Consider the following 20,598-nt stretch of genomic DNA (forward strand, 5'->3'; position numbering starts at 1 on the left):
ACCTTCCACCAGCAACAGCACATGAGCCTGCTTTGAGACCTCTGGCAAACCAAGGAGTATTACCTAAGCTCTGGCTACAGCACTTGGTCTCAAACCATGAAAGCTGAGGAGACAAAACTTGTCAGTCTCCATCTGTGTGTTGTGAGGTTCAGCCTGGAGAATAGGAGACTTAGAGGGGACCTTATCACTCTCCACAACTACTTAAAAGGAAGTTGTAGTCAGGTGGGGGTCAGGCTCTTCTCCCAGGCAGCTTGTGATAGGACAAAAGGGTATGGTATGAAGCCGTGCCAGGGGAGGTTTACGTTAGATATTAGGAAGCACTTCCTCACAGCAAGGCTGATGAGGCACTGGGATGCACTGCCCAGGGAGGTGGTGGAGTTGCCATCGCCGGAGGTCTTCAAGAAAAGCTTGGATGTGGCACTTGGTGGCATGGTTTAGCTGATGTCCTGGTGTTAGGTCATAGGCTGGAGTTGATGATCTCAGAGGTCTTTTACAGCCTCAATAATTCTGTGATTCTGTTAATAGGGCATGAAGTAGGAAAACAGAAGGATTTTGTTGGCTGACACCAAACAAGCAAAACATCCACGCACACTGAAGCTGCAAGTACATGCCTAAGCTAGCTAGAGAGCAGCCTACTGAAAGAGGGCAAAACAGCTCTGCAGGTTCTGATAGATAGCAAAAAAAACCCCACCAAGCTATAAAGACAAACTCATAAGAAATAAAACAAAGAGGAAGGCTCTCAAACCATAAAATGTCCCTAGCTGGATTTGAAAACTTGTCATCAAAATTTACTAGCCCAGGCATGAAAAAATCTATTTGCCAATCAGGGAGATTGCTAACAACAAAAAGCAGAAGACTCCCTTATGAAAATATTGCACACTGAAGCCAGGCGACCAAACGAAACTTTGCAAGCCTGCTCCCTGGAGTAACTATTTTATGTTCCTTTTCTGCTTCAAGTACTAGATATAATCAAGCACAGTTGGATGCTCCTGATTAACATGATGGTTGCCTGGAAACATGGGTACAACGTGGCCCAACCTTCCTGGCTATGCCTGTGCTTGAACTCTAGGACAGTCAGGTGAACGAGGTCAGGTTTGCAGATGTTGTCTCTTAAAGCCTTTTAGATTCAGATTTAGGGAAATAAGTATTACTGGATATGCATTAAAAAAGAAGATAAACAACTCCAGAAAAAAAGAAAGAATACAAATCTGTGTTCTGAAAAGCCATAGCACATTTTCTTTGTACGATGAGACTTAAGAGTTTCGCCAAGATACTAAATCCATGATGGCAGAAAAATAAAACAAACCTAAAAAACCAGTCTAGAAGCTTTCACAACTGATTAACTCCTGCCATGGTACTAAATCCCTTAAAAAAAAAAAAAAATCAAGCCATTAGGAGATAGCTAGGGATAAGGGGAAAAGTAGGGGAGAAGTAGGAACATAAAAGTTCAGCTTCTTGCTGTGCCATGTTCTTTCCAGGCGACATTTGAAAATACATAAAATCTGTTAGCTTCGATGTTCACTAATTTGTCTGTAAAACAAACTGCACAGAACCTTCCTATCTATCTCTGGTAAGGACACTCTCACCGACAGCTGAGAGACACTCACTTATTTCCCAGAGAATGGCCATGTAAGACAACATCCTTTGGAATTAATAGGATCTCCTTGAGTAGAATGTAATTATATACCGGATCAACTGCCCCCTCCCTACAAAGCCAGACTGGATGAGGCTTTGAGCAACCAGTGGAATTGTCCCTGCCCATGGCAGTAAGGTGGAACTAGATGATCTCCAAGGTCCCTTCCAACCCAAACCGTTCGGTGATTCTGTGGCTCTACATACCGTAAGAAATCAACGAAACATTGTATTGGGTGCAAGCGCATGTCAGCCGTGAAAAGCCTATCTCCATGAAGAAGTTAAGAGTTTAGCTAGTGAAGAGTTCGCGGTCCCGGGGTGAAGCCCTAGCAACACAGCCTGAAGGCTTCGTGGAAGCTACAGCAGATACCTTTACACAGCCTCAGGGTCAAAGCCGCCAGCGCCCGCTGCCTTTCACAGACCCAGGAGCGGCAATGGAGGAACGAACCCGCCCAAAACACGGACTCAGCGGGGAAACGCGGTGCTGCAGGGCCGACATCGGCGCAGGCAGCCACTAGCAGCCTCGCTCTGACGGCCCGCGGGGACCGGGCTCAGGGCGGGCAGCGGCCTGGCTTGGCCCCCCTGTTCTGCCAGCAGCCTGTGCCGCGGCAGGAGTAGACTGACGCGCGACTGCCCCACAGGCTCCGCCTCGCCCCGCGCGTTCGCACCCGGCGCGGTTTGTCCCTGCCGCCGCGCCGTAGCGGGGCGGTGCTGGCCGGGAGCGCGGCGGGCAGCTGGCGGGGGCGCAGGCGGCAGTGGGTGAGTGAGTGCGGGGCCGGCTTGGGCCTGCGGGGTACCTCCAGCAGCTCCCGGGCCGCGAGGTGGGGAGAAGGGAAGGGGTGGGCTGTCCGGTTATGTAGGCGGTGGGCTCTAGCGTCTGTGTACCCCCCCACGACGCGTGTGTACAGTACTGGTGTGTATGCGGGACTGGTGTCTGCGGCGGCCGTTACCGATGCTTTAGGGTGTTTTTTAAGCGGGCGGCAGCACAGCCTTACCTCACTGCAGGGGTCTCTCAGGGGGTTTCTCAGAGCCCATTTAGCGCTGCCGTGGCTGGTGTGAAGCTTTAGCAGCCGCATGTCAAACCGGAGCGTGCTCACTTCGGAGTGCCGGGGTTGCTTCGCCGCTCGGAATGTGCCCGTTCTCCCGGGAAGTTACGAAGTGTTGCACCACTGAGTCCCGCCGTGCCAGCATCGCAGGTGCTATTGTGCGCTGACAGGAGTCCCCGTGACGGTCCCGTTGCGCTTTGCCACTGAAAGGAAGTAAAGAAAGATGTTCAGGGTGTCAGCCTCGGCGACATTTCCCACCACTGATTTAAAAGCAGAGCATCTGGCGCTTAAAGTGAACGTGAAAGCAGGAGTTAAGCAGTGCTTACTGAGGGAGGGCTCACAGCAGCCCAGGGGTGTGTGCTGCACCATGAGTTTAAGTCATAGCATCACAGCACGACTTAATCACAAACTGCAATTCTAAACGTAGCCTAACATCAGAGCATGGCATCCTTTCAGATTCATTGCTTGCGTTTGTGAGCTGTCATCAAAAATCCTATTGCTGTTCCAGCACAGACTGCTGTGTATAGAAATCTACTGGCTTCTCCCTCCACCCCATAAAGACAAGAACCACTTACTATGACTTAACTCTCTCATTTTAGTAAAACCATTTTAGCAAAAGGTATTACAGAGAAGATGAGACCTTTGGCTCCACTGGAAGTTTACAGATTGCCCAGCATGGCAAACAAGGATGCTTATTAATAATTGCAAAAGTCACAAAAATGCCAAGGGGAAAGAGTAATGCTGTGGCTGTAGGAGCTCTGTCTCTCTCCCCTCCCTCCCCCCCCATGCTCCCCCTTAAAGTTTTACTTTTATCTCCTTCAATATTTTCTGCTACTGTAAGTATTAAGCATCAGGGGACTGCCTGTCTCTGCTAAGCATTTACAGACCATATGTGAGCATGTTGCTTATCCAAATGTTTTCTCTCACTTCTCTTCCCAGCTTGCCAGAGAAGATCAAGATGAGTCTACGGAAGCAAACCCCTAGTGACTTTCTAAAACAAATCATTGGAAGACCAGTTGTTGTAAAATTAAATTCTGGAGTAGATTATCGAGGTAAGTTTGCCATCTGTCTCTCACACTGAGTGAAGTTACTGTTTTCTGCAGAGATTTGACCAACATTTGTAAAAGCCAAACATCTAAAAAGCATCTCAGGCTCCTGTTGCAGGTCTAAACCCTCTGTAGGCTCTGCTGCTAATTTTATGTCTGTACCTCCACCCTCTGAGCCACAATACACACAAATGTGGCCTAGTACAAATGTTGATGTGTAACTGCAAAACGTCTGGATTTGCTGCCAAGTGCATGTCCAAGGGAGGAAGCTCTGGGAAAGTAATGTGATGAATTAATATGTGTGATTGCTACATGTGGAGATGGAGATGTACAGTAAAGTCTACAGGTAAAGCACCAGACAGGATGAGCAGTGACAGTATTTAATGCCATTAGTGGCCTGAGAGTAAACACAAAGCAAAGGAGGAAGAGAATGAAACAACCATGACTGCACTGTAGGAACAAAAACATACTGCATTTATGGTCTACTGAGTGGTAGCTTAAGAAGTCCACACAGTCCAGTTTTAATTCTGGACAAATCTATTTTTTTGTTTTCTATCATTATGTGGAGCATTTGGGGTTACTAGAGTCAAAAAAAAAAAAAAAAAAAGAGTTCTGACTTTTGCTTGGCTTGGGTTTTTTGGTGCATTCAGTAACACTTTGTGAGCAGTCAGTTTTTCCTATTTGTGTGGACACAGAGGAAATTAAAACGTAAAGGAAAACAGTAATCCTCCAACCACTGCAAGCTGGCAGGAGAACTTGAATTCCTAATTACTGACATTACAGTAACACTGTGAAAAATAAGAACTTGGCCTACAGGAGGATTCTCAGACTGGAGTGTTCTCCCCCTCCCCAAGTACAGTCAGTACTCTATATTCTGTGTTTTAATGGCAGGTAAATAAATCAGGTGGTTTTTTAAATTAAGGCAAAAGTTATTCTAGCAGCACTTGTCTGTGTGTGCAGGAATGAGGTCAGGAAAACACACATGCAAGATGAAGATAATTAGTAGCAGCTCTTTGCACGTTGTTTTCTGTGCAGGGTTAGCAAATCAGCTGGCATTCCCTGAGCAGCTCTTTATGTCTCTTAACCCCACATTCAGTTCCATTCAGGAACAGTCTGTTAGTCAGCTGGGTTACATTTGTAGGTGGCCATGGTTGTGATCTTTAGGGTGGGAGTAGATGGCAAAGAATGATTTTGAGTGGAAAAATGCCATTGTGCCCAGCATGTAGGAAGTACTGAGTGAACAAGGTACAGCCTTCACAGGGGCTATGAAAAGTGAGACATAAATACCTGTCTAAAATCAGTGCTACTCAAATGCATCTGATCAAAAGAACATCTAATGATACAAATGGCAGAGGATTTTTTTCTTGAGTTGCATTAATTAAACAGCATCATTTTATTTCTGTGGGAATGTTTCAGTGCCATTTGAAAAGCCTTTGCCCAGTGAAAATTCTGTAGTATTTTGGTATATCAGAACAGAGACTTGCAGCCAATGTTCTTCTAGATCTGTAGGCATGAAGATAAATATGAGATGATGTGTATGGTTTCCTGCATGAAAGGATTGGTTTTCAGCTGCATCCTTCCTAAGTTTTGACAAAAGCTCCATTTGCATAGCCTTGTCCTTAGGTTATCCAATGACACTTAGCATCACAGGTTCCTCTCAGGTGTGTAGCTTAAAACACAAGTGAGACAGGACAGCTTAAACTTTCCAAGTGCAAACTGTCAATCTTTTGAAGGTCATACCTTAACCTATTTTCCCCTCTACTGATAAAGCTGCCACTAGAGTGCCTGGAGTTCCTCACCCCAGCTTGTTTATTTGAAGAATACTTTAATCTCCCACTCATCTGGCCAAGCCTGCACTCCTAGTTTGTCGTGAAGATGATTTTTTCCAGTGTCATTCAAACACAATGCAGCTTTGTTTAGTTTAAAATAAGTTTAAGCTGATTCACTTTTAAACTGTCACTGTCCTCAGGTGTCCTGGCTTGCCTGGATGGGTATATGAATATAGCTCTGGAACAGACAGAAGAGTATGTAAATGGACAGCTGAAGAACAAGTATGGGGATGCATTTATCCGAGGGAATAATGGTAACTCCTCCTCCTTATCTTACTGCTCCCTGGGAGATTGTATTTTGATGTTTACTTATGCTGAGGTGTAAGCAAGCTACTTGTAAGAACATTAGTTTTAGGCTTTCTTGGAAAGCTTAACACAGTTACTCTTTACATTTTCACTTTTAAATATCTGTGCTTTTCTGCATTCCTGTGGCCCTTTCTGCCTCTGAACTCAAAGTTCGTTTGGAGAAGCATGTTGCTCTTTTCTAGCCTTCCTCAGAGCTTATTTTCTGTTATTTGACAGGTTTAGTCTTTGGCACTTGCTGCCTCTGCTCCATAGAATTTTCTGTGCTTTGCTAGACAAACAACTATAAGTTTATGAAACACTGCAGATATTGATGACACTAATATTTTCTTGTGGTATATACAGTGGTACAGACCTGAAGGAATGCTGTTCATTAGTCCTGGAGGCTATTTTCATCTTTATGAGTAAAGATTTTGCCACCAGTCAAGACAAATCACTTGTCCTTTGCTATTGAGCCTTTGAATAGAGGTGGATTTTAGTCCACTTCAAGGACAGTCCCAGGCTCCTGAAATCACTCTGTGGTAGCAGTTAGGCTGTAATAGCAGGACAAGCCAAGGAGAAGAATATCTAAAAATAGGAAAAGGTCACAAGTCAGATGTGAGGAGACTTGTAGAGAAGGTAAATGAAGCAGAGTTTCACCAAGTTACTTAGGAGGAAGATATAGGACAGGAATGATGGAGGGAATAAAACTGAACTGAATCCCATGTCACAAGGAGTCAAAGAGAATGTGGCAGCAGTGTGAAAGTGTTCTGGGAGGAGAAATAATCCTTGAATGAAGCCAAATGCTTTTGGCAAGGAGTTTGGATTATTATTTAAGGAATGCAGCAATACTGCAGGTAGAGAATCAGTTATGGGAATAAGAATCTATTGTAAAAGTTAAAACAAATAGATAAGAGGCAGGAGGCTGAAGGACAAGCTGAGCAGAGAACGTAAGACACCCCAGGTTTAGGAGCACAGTGCAGTTTCATATGCATGGATCTGCTCTGGGAACATCACCAGCCAAGCAGGTGGAAGTTGTCTGCTGCTTCAGAGGTAATCATTAGCTCTGCCTCAACTGCTTGTGATTTCCAGCTTTTGCTGAAAGAGCTTAGTGGTAGTGGCTGACACCTGGAATTCTGCTGCTTAGAAACACTCAAGTTCCCCTCAGTAATGCTGCAGGGTAGCTGGCTTTGTTCTCCCTCTGCTCAGCCTGCATCTGCTGGAGTGTAGTTTGGCTGTGAATAATAAAAACTGAAACCAAAGTAAATTTGTGTAAATTCAACAGTGTTTCTTGAAACCTGGGCTTAAAAGTTTCCTGACTTTGTTGATACTGGAAGGGATTCATTGCACTCCTATTCTACAATCCATGGCAATAAGATGTTTGAAATGAACAGACTTCTGCAGATGATTTGCCAGGGCCCTCTTATGTGCTGCTTTCTCCTTTCCACAGTGTTGTACATAAGCACGCAGAAGAGGAGGATGTGAAGATGCCAGGAGGAGGCTGTTTTGTACTTGGGAACCTCTTTGAAGTGCTGAGCCCTGTTTGATTTGTAGTTCCTAACAATAGGTGGAATATGCAAGTGTTCAAATATTTTTTTTTTAAATAAATGTAAACCAGTGTAAATTTCCTGAATGTTTTTGTTTTAAAACACTGCTTTGGTCCACCACACAGAACAAAAATAAAAGAGAAGCATGTAAGAGTGCTGCAAGAACAACTCAAAGCAACAGCTCCTTTAATGAAGCTAGCAGTTGTGGAAATACTGATTGGGAGGTAAGATCACAGCATTGTATTGATGGCCAAATAGTGATGCTAGGAAGGGAAATGCTAATGTTTTGGTGACAATGGTGACAATGACCTGTCCCTTTTGGAAAGCACAGGGGCAGTTTTAGATGCCCACCTAGTAAAGGTCATCAGGTAAAAAGTTCAGCTGTCCAAAAAATCTTGAATTGCAGATGTGACAGTGACACTTCAGCAGTTAGAGATGGGGGAAGAGCTGAATCCAATGGAAAAGCCCTAAGGGTGAACAGAAAGCTTGGTACCAGCTGAGGAAATTAGTCAGAGGTGAAAAGCTCTCAGCTGGCATGGCAGCACAGCCAGTAACTGCTTCACCTCCTGCCCCTATGCTCCTCATCCCACCTTGTAGCTCCCTTTTCCTGCATCTCTACTGAACACAATGGACTTCTTCAATACAAGGTAGCTTTAACTAATATCTAGAACTACTAGAAAACAGACTAGGAATCTAAAGCCTTTACTACATCTGCCTTATATACCCTCTTCAGACAGCTCACTGGGAGCAGAGCATGCTAGGAAGTTTGGCTTTAAAGGTATACACTGATGACCACTCACTTTGACAGTTTGGTTCCTGGTTCAAAGGGAATCTAACGCAAACCACTCTGACCCTTGCTTACTTAAGTGCTTTCTATCTTTTCCATGATGATACAACCACAAAACAGCTACCCAGAGCCCTCCTGGGTATAGCTTGCCCTGTAAGTGCTAAGGCTTTTGTACAGCTCTGAAAACCAGCTGTGCCCCCCCAGCTGCAGGTTCCAGCTTTGTTGGTCACAGTAATCAAGAAAGTGTGAAAGTGATGGCCTTTGACTGGCTGACTGATGGTACCAAAGCAATGCCTGATCTTTAATATGCCAATCCATGCCTGTGGCTGGCTCCAGCCCCATATCAGTTTTGAAAGCAGACTATGGGGCCAGCAGTTGTAAAGCCTTGGGTCCCTGTGCCAATCTGTCCTCCAAGGCTGAGAATCAGATGGGAGGAAGCTTTTCCTAAGCTGATGTGTTGATCTTAACTGAGGGACCCCTGCATGTTTAGGAGTCAGTGATCCAAAGAGCAGCTTTGGACTGGGCTGGGCTGCATGCCCAGGGTGGCTTTCAGTTCTCTCTTGGGCTCCACAGAGCCCTTGGCCACAGGCCACCTCTGCCAGCTCCTCCTAACAGTGGAGCTTGTGGGCAGCTCCCACTCAGTACCATGACTGCACCACCTGCCTGGCCTTGCCTTTATCTAGCAGCCACAAGTTCTCATGAGAACATCCTTTAGAAAGAGGGTTGCTTTCTTTTCAGGCAATTTATACAACAGCTCAAGTGCTGAAAAGGGAGACCTGCTCTCCACGGATGGGTTTGCATCTGCTACACACACTGCACCGTGGGAAAATCCATCTGGGCTGTGCCAAGGCTGCAGCAATGGAGAGTGCCCAGCAGCTGAAGGGCTGTACAATTCATTTGCTCTCTGTTTTCCCTGTCTCATTTTGTCTTATTAAAGCAGTCACTAAGCTAGCTATTGCTGGGCCTTTCTTACTGAGATTCCTAAAAAGCCCTGCACCATCTCTCTCCCATCAACTCCCTCCTGCAGCACAGGACAGCTGCCCAGGTTGCAGGACTTACCAAACAAAATGAAGGCTTGTTTGGGGGCTTTTTATGTTAAATTTGTAAGGGGAGGAAACTCACATTGCATGTCATATGTGTGTGTATGAGTCAGTTCATTCCTAGCAGTAACATCTGAATCCACTGTCACACTTCAGTGACTCTGGTAGAGAAACAGCACAAATAGTCAACTGGATAGAATTGGAAGGAGCTGCCAGTACTTCTGGCAACCCTGCTAACTAGATGCCAAGAGGAACATCCTCCTTTTCTCTGGTCTCCCCAAACACAGATCCACAGGTCAACAATGAGATGCCAGTTTGTAGGCATTATCCTCCATTCTCCTTGTGGGACTGCTGTTGAGTTTTTACAGCTCTCTGTGTTTTTAAATTGCTGTCGTCACAGCTAGCCACTGCTCTTTGTTTTGAAGATAACCTGAAATATTCTTAAATAAAATCCTAAGTAAGGTGCTGGCAGCTTTATTGGAGTAATGATCAGTTCTGTGAGATCTGGACTCACTGTGGCCACCTTCAAGCTGTCTACCTGATCAACCTGCCCAGTCCTCTCTGACTCCCCCAGACTTTGTTCACAGGACTCAGGTGGCTGCCAGCTGACCAAGAAGGACTTCTGACTTCTTCTGACTCATAACGCCTTGCAGTAACAAAGCATTTATCAATCAGCTTACCCTGAAGAGTCAATTCTGAGTTCTTCCATCCATGCTCATATTACACATTGATCTCCACTGCACCAGCTCCATGTCTGCTGTCCCTCTTGTGCACCAATGATGTGGAGATGTAGAAGATGTCTGCAAGAAGAAGAAAGTTTCTGCATTAATGAGCCTGGGATGACACTGTGACTTCTGTGCACTTTGTCAATGAAATTCCAAGTTCTATGGTTTATAGTCTGTCTTAATTATGAAGCTATTACAGAGCATGCAGTTTTCCCTGGAGCTCTTTTAAAAGCCCAGCTGTGCTTTATTTGCTTCTAAAAATCCACTACACAAGTGCTGCTGAGAAAACAATAGGCAGGGTATAGGTTGTCTTATGTTCCCTTCTCCTTACCAGCTTCCTACTAACAAAGAAATTTATGACAGGAAAAAGGCAAATCTCTCTCTAGTGAGAGCAGTGCTGTGTGGTTTTCTCATGTCTGTCTGGGCCCCATTATCAGTGACAAACACACAGCCTGGCTGAGCTCAAGCAGCTCCGGTAGGTCAAAGCTCTGGCCAGAGGAGGCTGAGGCAATGCTGTCCTGGTGGGTGATGCAACCAGGGGCTGTGGAGGGGGCTGTATTTCTTACTGGAAACATCTGCCTGTCACTTGGCATTTGAATGTGCAGTTGGAGGCTGCTGCTGCTGCGCCTGTGTCATGGTAATGACTCTGACAGGCTTTTTCCATCTCTAAGGAGGAGATGGTTGTGACATTGGGTTTGAGTGCAGCTTTGAAGCCACTGAGCTCCTCTGCTGGAGAGCAGGCGGTGAGGAGGAACTCTGCATAGAGCTGTATTTCAGATCAGCCCAGCAATTAACTGGGTCCAGACTGCACCCTGCAGCTCTGCTGACTGGTGCTGCTGAACCTGTGCACAGCCCTCCCCTGCAGCACCTCCTGCCCTGCCCAGAGACTGCCACCAGCTCGGGGAGTCAGCAGGGCCAGTCTGGCACTGCTGTAGTGCCACTACAGATGGCTGGGGCTCATTTATTTGAGGTCAGTCTCCCTTCTCCCCATAGCTTTGCAGAGAGCTCCAGGGAGCACCTGACATTGCTGTTTCAGGGTCTGCTGCTTTATCCCCTTTTCAGGTGGAAGCCAGTGGAGGAATGGTCCTCACCAGAGCTGGCATAATGAAATGTGTGCTCGGTGTGCTGCAGCAGCTGAAGACTGCAGTGCTGCAACACCATGGCATGATGCAAAGACCTGCACTGACCTGGAATGATTTCAGAACTGGCCACTGTGCCAGAATGGCTGCAACAAGTCTGGCCTTTCCCCTGCAGATTGTCAGAGGTCTGGAGCTGCTGCATTATTATGCTGGAATTAAAAGTAAGGGATAGTTTAGCTTAGGAACAGCTAGTAAGGAAAATCCACAGGAGAGCAGCTGCTTCCAGTCATTAATACAGCATAAAGGTATCTAAAATGTGGGCAATTGCAATTTGGAACAGAAAACACAAACTCTTCCTCCCTTCCCCTGAACTACTCTCTGCTTCCACTAGCAAAAGGAAAGAAAACTGTAAGGCATGCATGGTACCTTGAAATTCAGTGACTATAAAGCCTCTTTCAAATGCAGAGGAGAGCACAGTGCCACCAGTTCCCATGCTTTCAAAGCAGTTAAACAGATGAGAGCTGGGTTGTCAGCAGCAGCACCTCAGCCCCTCCCAGCACCTTGTTTCATTTCTGAAGGACAGGTTGTGGGGCAGGGCAGGCTGATGGGCACAGTGCTAATTGGGGCATCTGCAAATTTGCCTCCAGTTTTCAGGGGGGTGCCCCAGGTAATAGTCACCATGGTGCCTGGTGATGCCACCTGTGTGTTGGCATATCTCCTTTAGTTATGGGATAGGACAGCTCTGTGGTGGACTAAGCATTCATTCAGCCATCAGACACACATTTATCTGAGGAGGAGGACTATAGGTCACCAAGAGCTCTTGTCCCTCCATCTTCCACAACTTCCATGCCTCACAGGGCCAGCCCCACGCACAGAGGCCCTGGAATGCTGTACCTTGAGGATCTGCTGGCTGAAGAAAAGCCATCCAGCTGATGGGTTGTTACTCCATTCCTCTAGCCCTCCTCAGGGACACCAGCTATCTGACAACAAGAAATTGGACCCTAATTTCCATTCATTGTGAGCAAGCTACTGGCAGGGAGCAGGCCAAGCCTGGTGATAATGACCAGGAGAGTCTTGGTCACCAAAGCAGTCTGTGATGAGGTGGAGCTGAGGAGGAGCTGGGAAGCCCTGAAACAGGGCAGGCACTGGCATGGCTGCAGCATTGCTCAAGCAAGGAGCAGGGGTGCCAGGCTGGACTTAAACACAGCTCCTGTGCACTGATTGTTTAGTCCTATGTGCCACCTCAGGTGGGTTTGTGGGGTGTTGATGGCTCCTCCTGGCAGGGCTGGCATGTGGGCTGCACCTTCCCAGCCCTTCTAGCAAAATTGTGCTTTTACTGCCAAAATAACTCTTGTGTTAGTGACGAGACGAGGGCACAGTGCGTGGGGGTCATGAACTAGCAGGAGCTGATGTGGCTTTGCTTTGCAAAGCTGCAGCATGGAAGGGGGAGAGTGTGGGGAGGGCAAGAGGGCAAGCAAGAGTCTGATCTTCTGCAAAGGAATCCCAGGGTGTCCCTCACAAAACCCATGGCTTGCGGCTCCCCCTCCTTGCCAGATGCCTTTGTTTTCATCGCTGGAGCCTGGAGATGTTTAAAAAAAAAAAAGTGGGTGGGCTGTAAAGAGGAATAATATGATTAAGGCAGGATTTGGGCAGTGGCAGAGGGCTGCCGTAGGTGGTGGGTATTAGCAGTAACAGCTGCTGCGCTTCCCATTAGAGGAGAAAGGGAAGAAGGTCCCTGAAGGGATGGGTCTCCGGCAGGCTGGGAGGGCAGCGGCGGCAGCGAGCCGGCAGCGTACATGTCCTGAGGTAAGCGATGGCGGTGGCACCGGCAGCCCCAACACGGCTGGCCCTGGGAAGCACAGCCCCGCACCTCACGGCTGCGCCGTCAGGGGCACGGATGAGTGGCCAGGGAGGGAAAAGAGCTGCTGCTCAGCGGAACTTCCCTGAGCTCCCGTGAGAATCAGACCCAGCAAGGGAGGCATAGGTGTGCCCAGAGGGGAGGCTCACTGTGCGGGGAGGAGGGAAGTGCTGGGGTATTTAGTGAAGGCCCTTGTGATTCCCAAAGGCATCTTCTGGTACATAACTGCTTGGAGTGGGACGATGCTCAGCTATGGAAGGTTAAACTGCATCTGTCCTCTCCCTGCTTCAGGCTGGGCATGAACTGGGTGCTGTATGCAGTGGGGGTTTGTCAGAGTCAGCTGGCAAGTTTCAGAAGTACTAGAGATGGAGGTGTAAGGTAGACCTCCTCGGTCCCTGGTTTATTTACATCTCCTCATTGACTAAGCATAATGAAATCTAAGGCAGGAGACACTGCATGTTGAGAAGATGTTAGGAAGTGCTACATTAAAAGCAGGACTGCCTGCCTTACCATACCCACCACAATAAACACTGCACACTCCTCCTTCAGTGGCAAAATCAGAGTAACAAAATGCTCCATATGATCTGGAAATGTGCCAGCCACCAAAGCTGAGAGGCATTAAAGACATGGCATACCAAATACTGACCTTTGACGTGCTTTGAAGTGAGCCAGCCTGCTGTTCTCTGCCGTAGGATGGAGGACAGCAGCAGAGCCCACGTCGCCCTGGCTGGCTGGGCATGCACAGCCCTGTGCTTGGTCTCCTATGCGGCTGCCTACTCGCACGGTGCCAGCCTCTCTGCCTGCAGCGACATGATGCCCAGGCACCTGAGAGTGCAGCTGCACAGCCTCAGCAACAACTACGTTACACTCCACACCAACGTGTCCTCCTACTTCCCAGGTGACAAGGTGCCAGGTAAGGAACAACTTCCCATTCCTGCATCTGAAAAAGTAGATGGTAATTAATCTCAAGTGCTGGCCTTAATCTTTGTGAGGGCTGGGAAGAGGAATGACTGCTCTGGAGTAAGCTACACCACCTCTCATCATGAGAAATTGAGTATCATTACAGAGGGGTTCTGTTTGCAGCACTTGGACTAAGATTTCTCAGGTGATGGCTGACTCCAGGTTTTCACCATGTTGCAGACAAGCTCTTTGCTGGAAGCAGCTGGTAGGTTTGGATCCTTTGGGTGGGATTCATTTATCTAAAGAGTCTCTCATACATACAAGTCTTTATCACATGCAACAATGCATGAGAGGCACCTTCAGAGAGTAAAGTCACCTTCCCTGCTCCTTTGTGGTACATGAAGGAGTCTGGGGGACTTGTCTGGGTAGTGTGTCCTGTCCCCACTTGCCACTAGGAGCATCACCACTCCTAATGCAGATATAGGCCAAACCAACAGGCACTGCTCCCCAGCCTGGCCACTTGCCTACTGTCCTCATGCAAAATAAAAGCCCTCTGAGGGCAGCACACAAGCCTCTGCATAAGTACAGGGTGGTACCCAAATCTCCTCCTTTACAAATGCCCACATGCTGCTAATGCAATGTGGTTAGCAGCTTGTAATCAAGTTTGGGGAAAGACTGGAGCAATTACACACTGCAGAGTTACAGCTGAAGTCTGAACTCCTGCATCCATCACGACCGACTGTAAGGACAGAGACAGTAAAACGTTGCACAGGGTTTTCTTTTGGTTTCACTGCTACCACTGGAAACTCTATTGCAAACAATTCACCCCATAGCTATGAGGCAGATCCCTTTGTGTCTCCTGTTCTGTCTTGCAGTGACAGTGAGGAGCACAATGGATTTTATGGGCTTTTTGCTTCAAGCTCGCAAAGCGTCTAACGATGAGATTGCTGGCACGTTCACCCTCATCCCCCCTGGCTCCAAGCTGCTGACTTGTTTTGAAGATGGTGACACTGTCACCCACTCAGACAAGACACTGAAGAGAAACCTCTCCTTTGTGTGGAAAGCACCAGACCAACCCATTGGAGACATCAAGTTTTTGTAAGAACCTGCTGGTTCCTAACCAGAATTTGTGGCTTCTCAGTTAAAGGCTTGGTTTTACTTTTCCATTATACTTGTCCAGCACAGTGGTTTAAGTATCTTGAACCCCATATAGCTAAACACTTATCAAATGCTGCAATGCTATCCCAGCTGGTGCATAAATCACCATCTACATCTGCTGGGTAGTGCAGCTTTGTATTTACATGGTCCCTATTTTCTCAGAACAAATGCACTGGAAGATGACTGCCTAAGCACTTTTTAAGGTACAAAGAGGGAACTGTGAACATGTTGCCTGTCTTTCTAAAGAACACAGCCCATAGGGATTCCCTGCCTACAGAACGATCTTATACACCACTTCTTAAAAAAAAATAATTAAAATGAGTTAAATGTAAACAGAGTTATTCAGAATAGGAAGAGAGGGAGCAGGGGGTTGAAACTTAGCATCTGTGTTTGGCACCAAAGTGCCAAACCCTGCAAGGATTTTGGTTCTGATTCGGAATGAATCTTCTAGCAGACTGTCTTAGAGGAAGCAGAGAGACTTTTCATTTTGGAAGAGATTAAATTGTTATGTTTTGACTTTACAAAAGCCACTTGGAAGCTGCTTGGCCAGATCCTTGGCTGCTCTCCAAAATGTAAGTGTTGTAGTGGGTGTCATGGCTTGTGCATCTCATTGTGATTCAACACAAATTCCTTGAAACAGAAATATTTCTGCTAGGCATTTCCATTTTTTGCCCACTGGTTCCCTATTAAACCCATAGAAAGCTCAAGCAACCAAATAAGCCCAACCCAAACCTAACACCACCTATTCCTTGCCACCTGCTCCGATTCTCCCTTCAACCTCTGGCTTTTGGACCTACTAACTACTGAATTCTGACAGCCTCTGCCTTTTCTCCCCATCATAGCATTTAGAAAAACTTCTTGTTAGGCTTAAAAAATGCCTGGTAGAAATCATCTGGCCCAGGAAAACCTAGGTTAATTTCCCTGTAGCTAATCTTCAGAAGTGGCTGAGCAATCTGAGCTGAAATTCTCTCAAAACCTCCAGCTGAAGGAAGGCTCTCTGGGTGAACATAAAGGTTGGCCAACGCAGTTTTGGCACCTGGCAAAAAGCAGAGGGTTAGGCAGGCTCAAATATCAGAGGGCTGAGAAGAGAGACGTTTTTTCCCCCCCTACCTATTCTGCTGTTTGTACAAGTTACATTGACTTGTTTTAATTAGTAAATACCACTGTTGTTTCCCTGCCTACAGAAGATTATAAACAGAGCTAGTCCAAGTTTTCCAAATGCACTTCTATCAACACAGCCAGCATAACAGCTTTTGCCTTTTTTTTTTTTTTAAGTTCCCACACATTTCTTTGGCTGATCTTCCTTATGAGTGGTGATTCTTCACCCCCTATCTTTCTCATGGCACCTGGTATCTTTTCTTTGTAAAACATGTGATGGGCTAATCTTTAAAATACTTTCATGTCACTTCTCTTTTCAGATTAAAGCAGCCCTTGTGTTTGGCTAAACAGTTGGGTGTTTTATTAATGCTGTAAAACCAGTGAATTCTTGCCTAATTATGTTTTAACAGCATCTCTGTAGTCCAGTCATACTTTGTATACTGGGCAAAGATCGAGTCTGCTCTTGTGGCTCAGCGAGGACAAAACAAAACACTTGCTGGTGGTGACAAGAAGCCTCATCCTGTAACCCCTTCACCCTCACAGGGACCAGCTGACCCACACCCCACAGGTAGGGCAAGCAAAGAGTCACAGATGGTGGGGGTTGGAAGGGACCTCTGGAGATCATCGAGTCCAACCCCCCTGTCCAAGCAGGATCACCTGGGGTGAGCCACACAGGAATGCATCCAGGTGGGATTTGAAAGTCTCTAAGGGATGGGTTTCTGACTGATCGCTTCCCACAGAGTAGTTTTACAGCTTATTCTGGGCAAGCACTGAACACAAGTGACCTGTTTAACTCCTGTGGCCATCGGGGAGAACAGCAATGGCTGTATCGAACTCCTTGAAGCAAGGGCATGAGTCAGCACTTGAGGTGATGGAGCCAGTTCCAAGGAGAGTACCAGAAAGATAAACAGGGCTGCCAGATCTTACAGTTTCAATGCAAACCCTAAAATACAATACCTAAAATCTCATTTCCAGAAGACAAGAAACAACACTGACTAAATAAAGGAATACATTTGTCTCTAAATGTGACTGCTGCCCTTCAGCATATATATTTAGTTATACATATGTGGCCTTTGGTCAGTAAAATGCTCTAAAGAATGACTTATACCCAAGGTAGATGTGTTTCTCAGCATTTGTGGCATGGCACCAAAACTGAGTTTTAATTAATTTTCTTGACCATAATTGAGGCAGTGAGCTTTGCTGCTTTACTTTCCATCTGGGTTCCCACTTAGGATTGAGTGACATGAAAATAAAGAGTCACTATTACCATCCTTCCTGGCAAATGTTGGGTTTGAAATAAACAAACCCAAGACAATAAAGTTCTGCTCCTCCCTCCCTGCTTTCTGTTCTGTCTCTGTGCTGGACAAGGTCCCACCTCTCCTGTGGCTGCCACCCGCACCCCTGAAGCGCCTGCCAGCTCCACGGGCACTGCAGCCATGCCAGCAGTGGAGCCAGATTTGGGTGCTGGGTCTGACACCCATCCTGTAGCTGAGCCCAAGCAGCTGACCCGGCCCTCACGGGCTGCAGCTGGCGACAGCAGCGAGTCCAGCAGCCAGGAGCTGGAGCTGTCCATCTCCACCCAAGAGCCCAGCATCATGGATGCCTTGCACGGTTTCCTCTCCCAGGACAACACCTCCAGCTACAGCACCTCTGAGAGGTAAACAGGGTGCTGGGAAGAGCTATTCTCCAGCCCTTCTCCAGAAGGAGAAGAGTACTACTTACCCTGAACGAGGTCTGTCTAGGAAGGTGCCTGTGGCTGGGGAGGAGCCAAGATTATGTTTAGTTCCTGACATTTAGAGAAAATAATCCTTTGGAGACTGCACATCACAGACAGTGAGAGGGAGAAAATCCAAAGCTCTTCAAAACCCCACGTTGTTGTGATGGTTACACTGTTACAGTTGTGCTGCTCAGACCCGCAGGGGGTGGCTAGGTGGCTGAAAACTGTGATAAAAACTGCTGACTGCTACAGTGGTTTTCTAAAAGTGCACAGAGATATTCCATGAAACAGCGAGTTCAGAAGGCCTGCCTCTCCAACTGCAGGGAAGGTTTAAAAGCAGTTATGAAATGTGGGATTGAGGATGTCTGCTCACAAGTCTTAGAGGGTTTGGGCTGCATGAGCTTCCATGTAACACTTAATACTGAGGGTCAGTTATTAACCCTTCCTCTCCTCTCTCCATATTTTAGAGAAGGAAGCATTGCCAGTGCTGCCACCCCAGGTTCGTGTCTGATGTGTAAAGAAGACAGGCAGGTAAGCAGTGGGGACAGGGAGGATGTGTCCTCCAAAGACAGAGAGGTCTAAGAAAAGATGAGGATCAAACGCATTTGCATTTTGAGGGCAAGTGATCTGTACACATGCAGTCCTAACACTGCCAGCCAGCTACTTTACAGTTTGCAGCTCAGCCACTGAAAGTCATTTACTACTGCATTTTACTAGCACCTTCAGGAACCAACTCTTTCACAAAGGATGCTCTGACTCTCCCCTACTTTGCTTCACAGCTTGCCAGGGCTCCTACCTCAGCTTTGTGCTCCTGTCACACTGTCTCCCCAGTAAGCTTTAGAAACTGCTGTTGATGGTAGAGGGTGAGAGTTTCTCTGGTATAATTAATGGATGTGTGAAAAAGCCTGCTGGGCTGGACAGGCTGGAGAGATGCCAGCCACTGAGGGTCAGATCCAAATCTCAGTGGAGCCAAAGAAAAAACTCCAGTACATTTTGCAGGTTTTGGATGGGGGCTCAGGTGCACAGTGGGAATGGAAAAAATCATTGGGGGCCTCCTAAATTGTACGATTGTTTCACAGTTAGCCTTGGACAATATCTGCAGCAAAGGCTGGGCTGCAGAACTGGCATGGAGTGGCTGTCATTTTTAGACAGATGAAATAAGGTGTGTAGCAGCAGTCAGAGACTCCTGGAACAGGAGCACACAAGAACAGTCATTCCCATTCAGATGGGTGGCTAAGCAATACCGAGAGGCAGCAGGTTTCACACTGGCTGTGTAGCCTGAGAAAGCAAGATGGGAGAGTTTACAAGTTCTATGTGACTGTGTCAAACCTGCTGATGTCAAAGGCTATCCCAAGTCTTCTGGGTCACTCTGCTCCATGGTTCGATCCACAGCCTCAGAAGGGTAACACCGAATTCTAGTGAGCCCAATGTGACCCTAAACATAAAGCCTGGACAGGAAGATCAGATTCCAAGGTTAGAGAGACTTCTGGGTGTCAGGGGTACAGAGCTGAACTGCACTGTGATGTAGGTAATGAGAACCTGATCAGGCTCCTTTCTCTTCCCTCACTGCACATCTTCTGCTTTTGCTTTCAAAGGCCACTACAGAGAGCAAGAATATCTTGAAAGCCTCTCCACATGCAACAGTGTCTCCTCCTGCTCCACATGTGCACACTGACCTGGGGGACACTGTGACATCAACCTGGTTTGGCAACCCCAACACTGATGGTAATTTGTCGTCAGCCTCAAGGCAAATGGCAGAAAGAAAGCCGGCACCACAGCCAGAGGAGAGTGCTGCCAGGGGAGAGCAGGAGGAGGAGGAGAAGGTGGGTGGGAATACCCTGCCGTGGGCAACCAGACCTGCTCCCGAATCTGCTGTTCCCGGGAAGGGAGAAGCCCCTGGCAGAGGGACCCGAGTCCTCGCGGCTCAGCTGGGCATCCTCCTGCTGTGCACGGCTGCCCTGGGCCTGGCGCTGGCAGCCGCCCTGCGCTGTGTCTGTGCCCAGCACTGCCACAAGCGGACGGAGGTCTCCTTCAGCCAGCCTGACCCCGAGGTCATCGCCGTCAGAGACCACGGGGAGGTGGTGCACTTCCGAAAGATCCGGGAGAACAGCTTGGTGGTAGTGCAAGCCGAGTACAGCTGGGTCAGCCCCTCGAGCAGTGGGAACAAGACAATGATCTGAACACCTGAAGGCCAAAAGCAGAGCTGCAGTGGCTGGAAACAGCCTGGGCCACATCGCACAAGCTGTTGGCAGCGGTGATGTAGTTCCTCTCTGGGCTACCAGACAGGTAAACACTCAACACAACCATTTCAGACAGAGGTGTTAGTCAAAGCTATCTAAGCTGCAGCTGCTAAGAAAATAGAATTTGATAGATTGTTTAGTGTGTTACCAAAAACTAACATTGGGTACCTGCTCCTCAGCTGTCGCTGCAGTCCTGACATGCTCTGCCTCTGCTGCCTTAACGGTGTAGCCAAAAATAGAAATTCTTCCCTCATTTTGTATCATCTCAGTGTTCTATATCAGGGTTTCTTGTTCCTAGAAAGAAATAAACTCCTCCATTCTCCTTTAGAAGCTTGCAGGTTTGATTTTGTGTGCACTTGGTATCTCAGATGACAGAAATATTTGCCAGTAGATGTGAAGTGCCAATTTGAAAATAAAAGGCAATAAATAGCTCATTAATGGGGAACATTGATTGATTCAAAGGACACTGAATTGATCGGTGGGAGTGAAGCACAGGGTGGTGGACAGCAGCTTTTGGGGGAGAAACATGCCTCCTCATCAGGTGCAAATGGAAGAAAACCTTTCCTGTCCATTTGCACCTGATGAGGGAGCTTGTTGAAACCTGACAGCCAGAG

At 47.3% G+C, this 20,598-nt stretch overlaps 2 protein-coding genes across 2 annotated transcripts; both read left to right on the top strand.

Moving 5' to 3' along the window:
- The first annotated feature begins 2,362 nt into the window (after window positions 1–2,362).
- Window positions 2,363–7,447, top strand: LSM6 (LSM6 homolog, U6 small nuclear RNA and mRNA degradation associated). Its single transcript, XM_054392395.1, has 4 exons — window positions 2,363–2,391; window positions 3,618–3,730; window positions 5,694–5,807; window positions 7,286–7,447. The coding sequence occupies exons 2-4, from the start codon at window positions 3,637–3,639 to the stop codon at window positions 7,318–7,320; spliced, it is 243 nt and encodes an 80-aa protein (XP_054248370.1). The 5' UTR covers window positions 2,363–2,391; window positions 3,618–3,636; the 3' UTR covers window positions 7,321–7,447.
- A 5,379-nt stretch (window positions 7,448–12,826) lies between these two features.
- REELD1 (reeler domain containing 1) lies at window positions 12,827–19,924 on the top strand. The gene is made up of 8 exons (XM_054392241.1): window positions 12,827–12,966; window positions 13,163–13,214; window positions 13,598–13,784; window positions 14,647–14,869; window positions 16,438–16,595; window positions 17,396–17,684; window positions 18,212–18,275; window positions 19,340–19,924. The coding sequence occupies exons 1-8, from the start codon at window positions 12,827–12,829 to the stop codon at window positions 19,922–19,924; spliced, it is 1,698 nt and encodes a 565-aa protein (XP_054248216.1).
- The last annotated feature ends 674 nt before the right edge of the window (window positions 19,925–20,598 follow it).

This window comes from Indicator indicator, chromosome 25 (genome assembly GCF_027791375.1).
Source record: "Indicator indicator isolate 239-I01 chromosome 25, UM_Iind_1.1, whole genome shotgun sequence".
Taxonomy (NCBI): Eukaryota; Metazoa; Chordata; class Aves; order Piciformes; family Indicatoridae; genus Indicator; species Indicator indicator.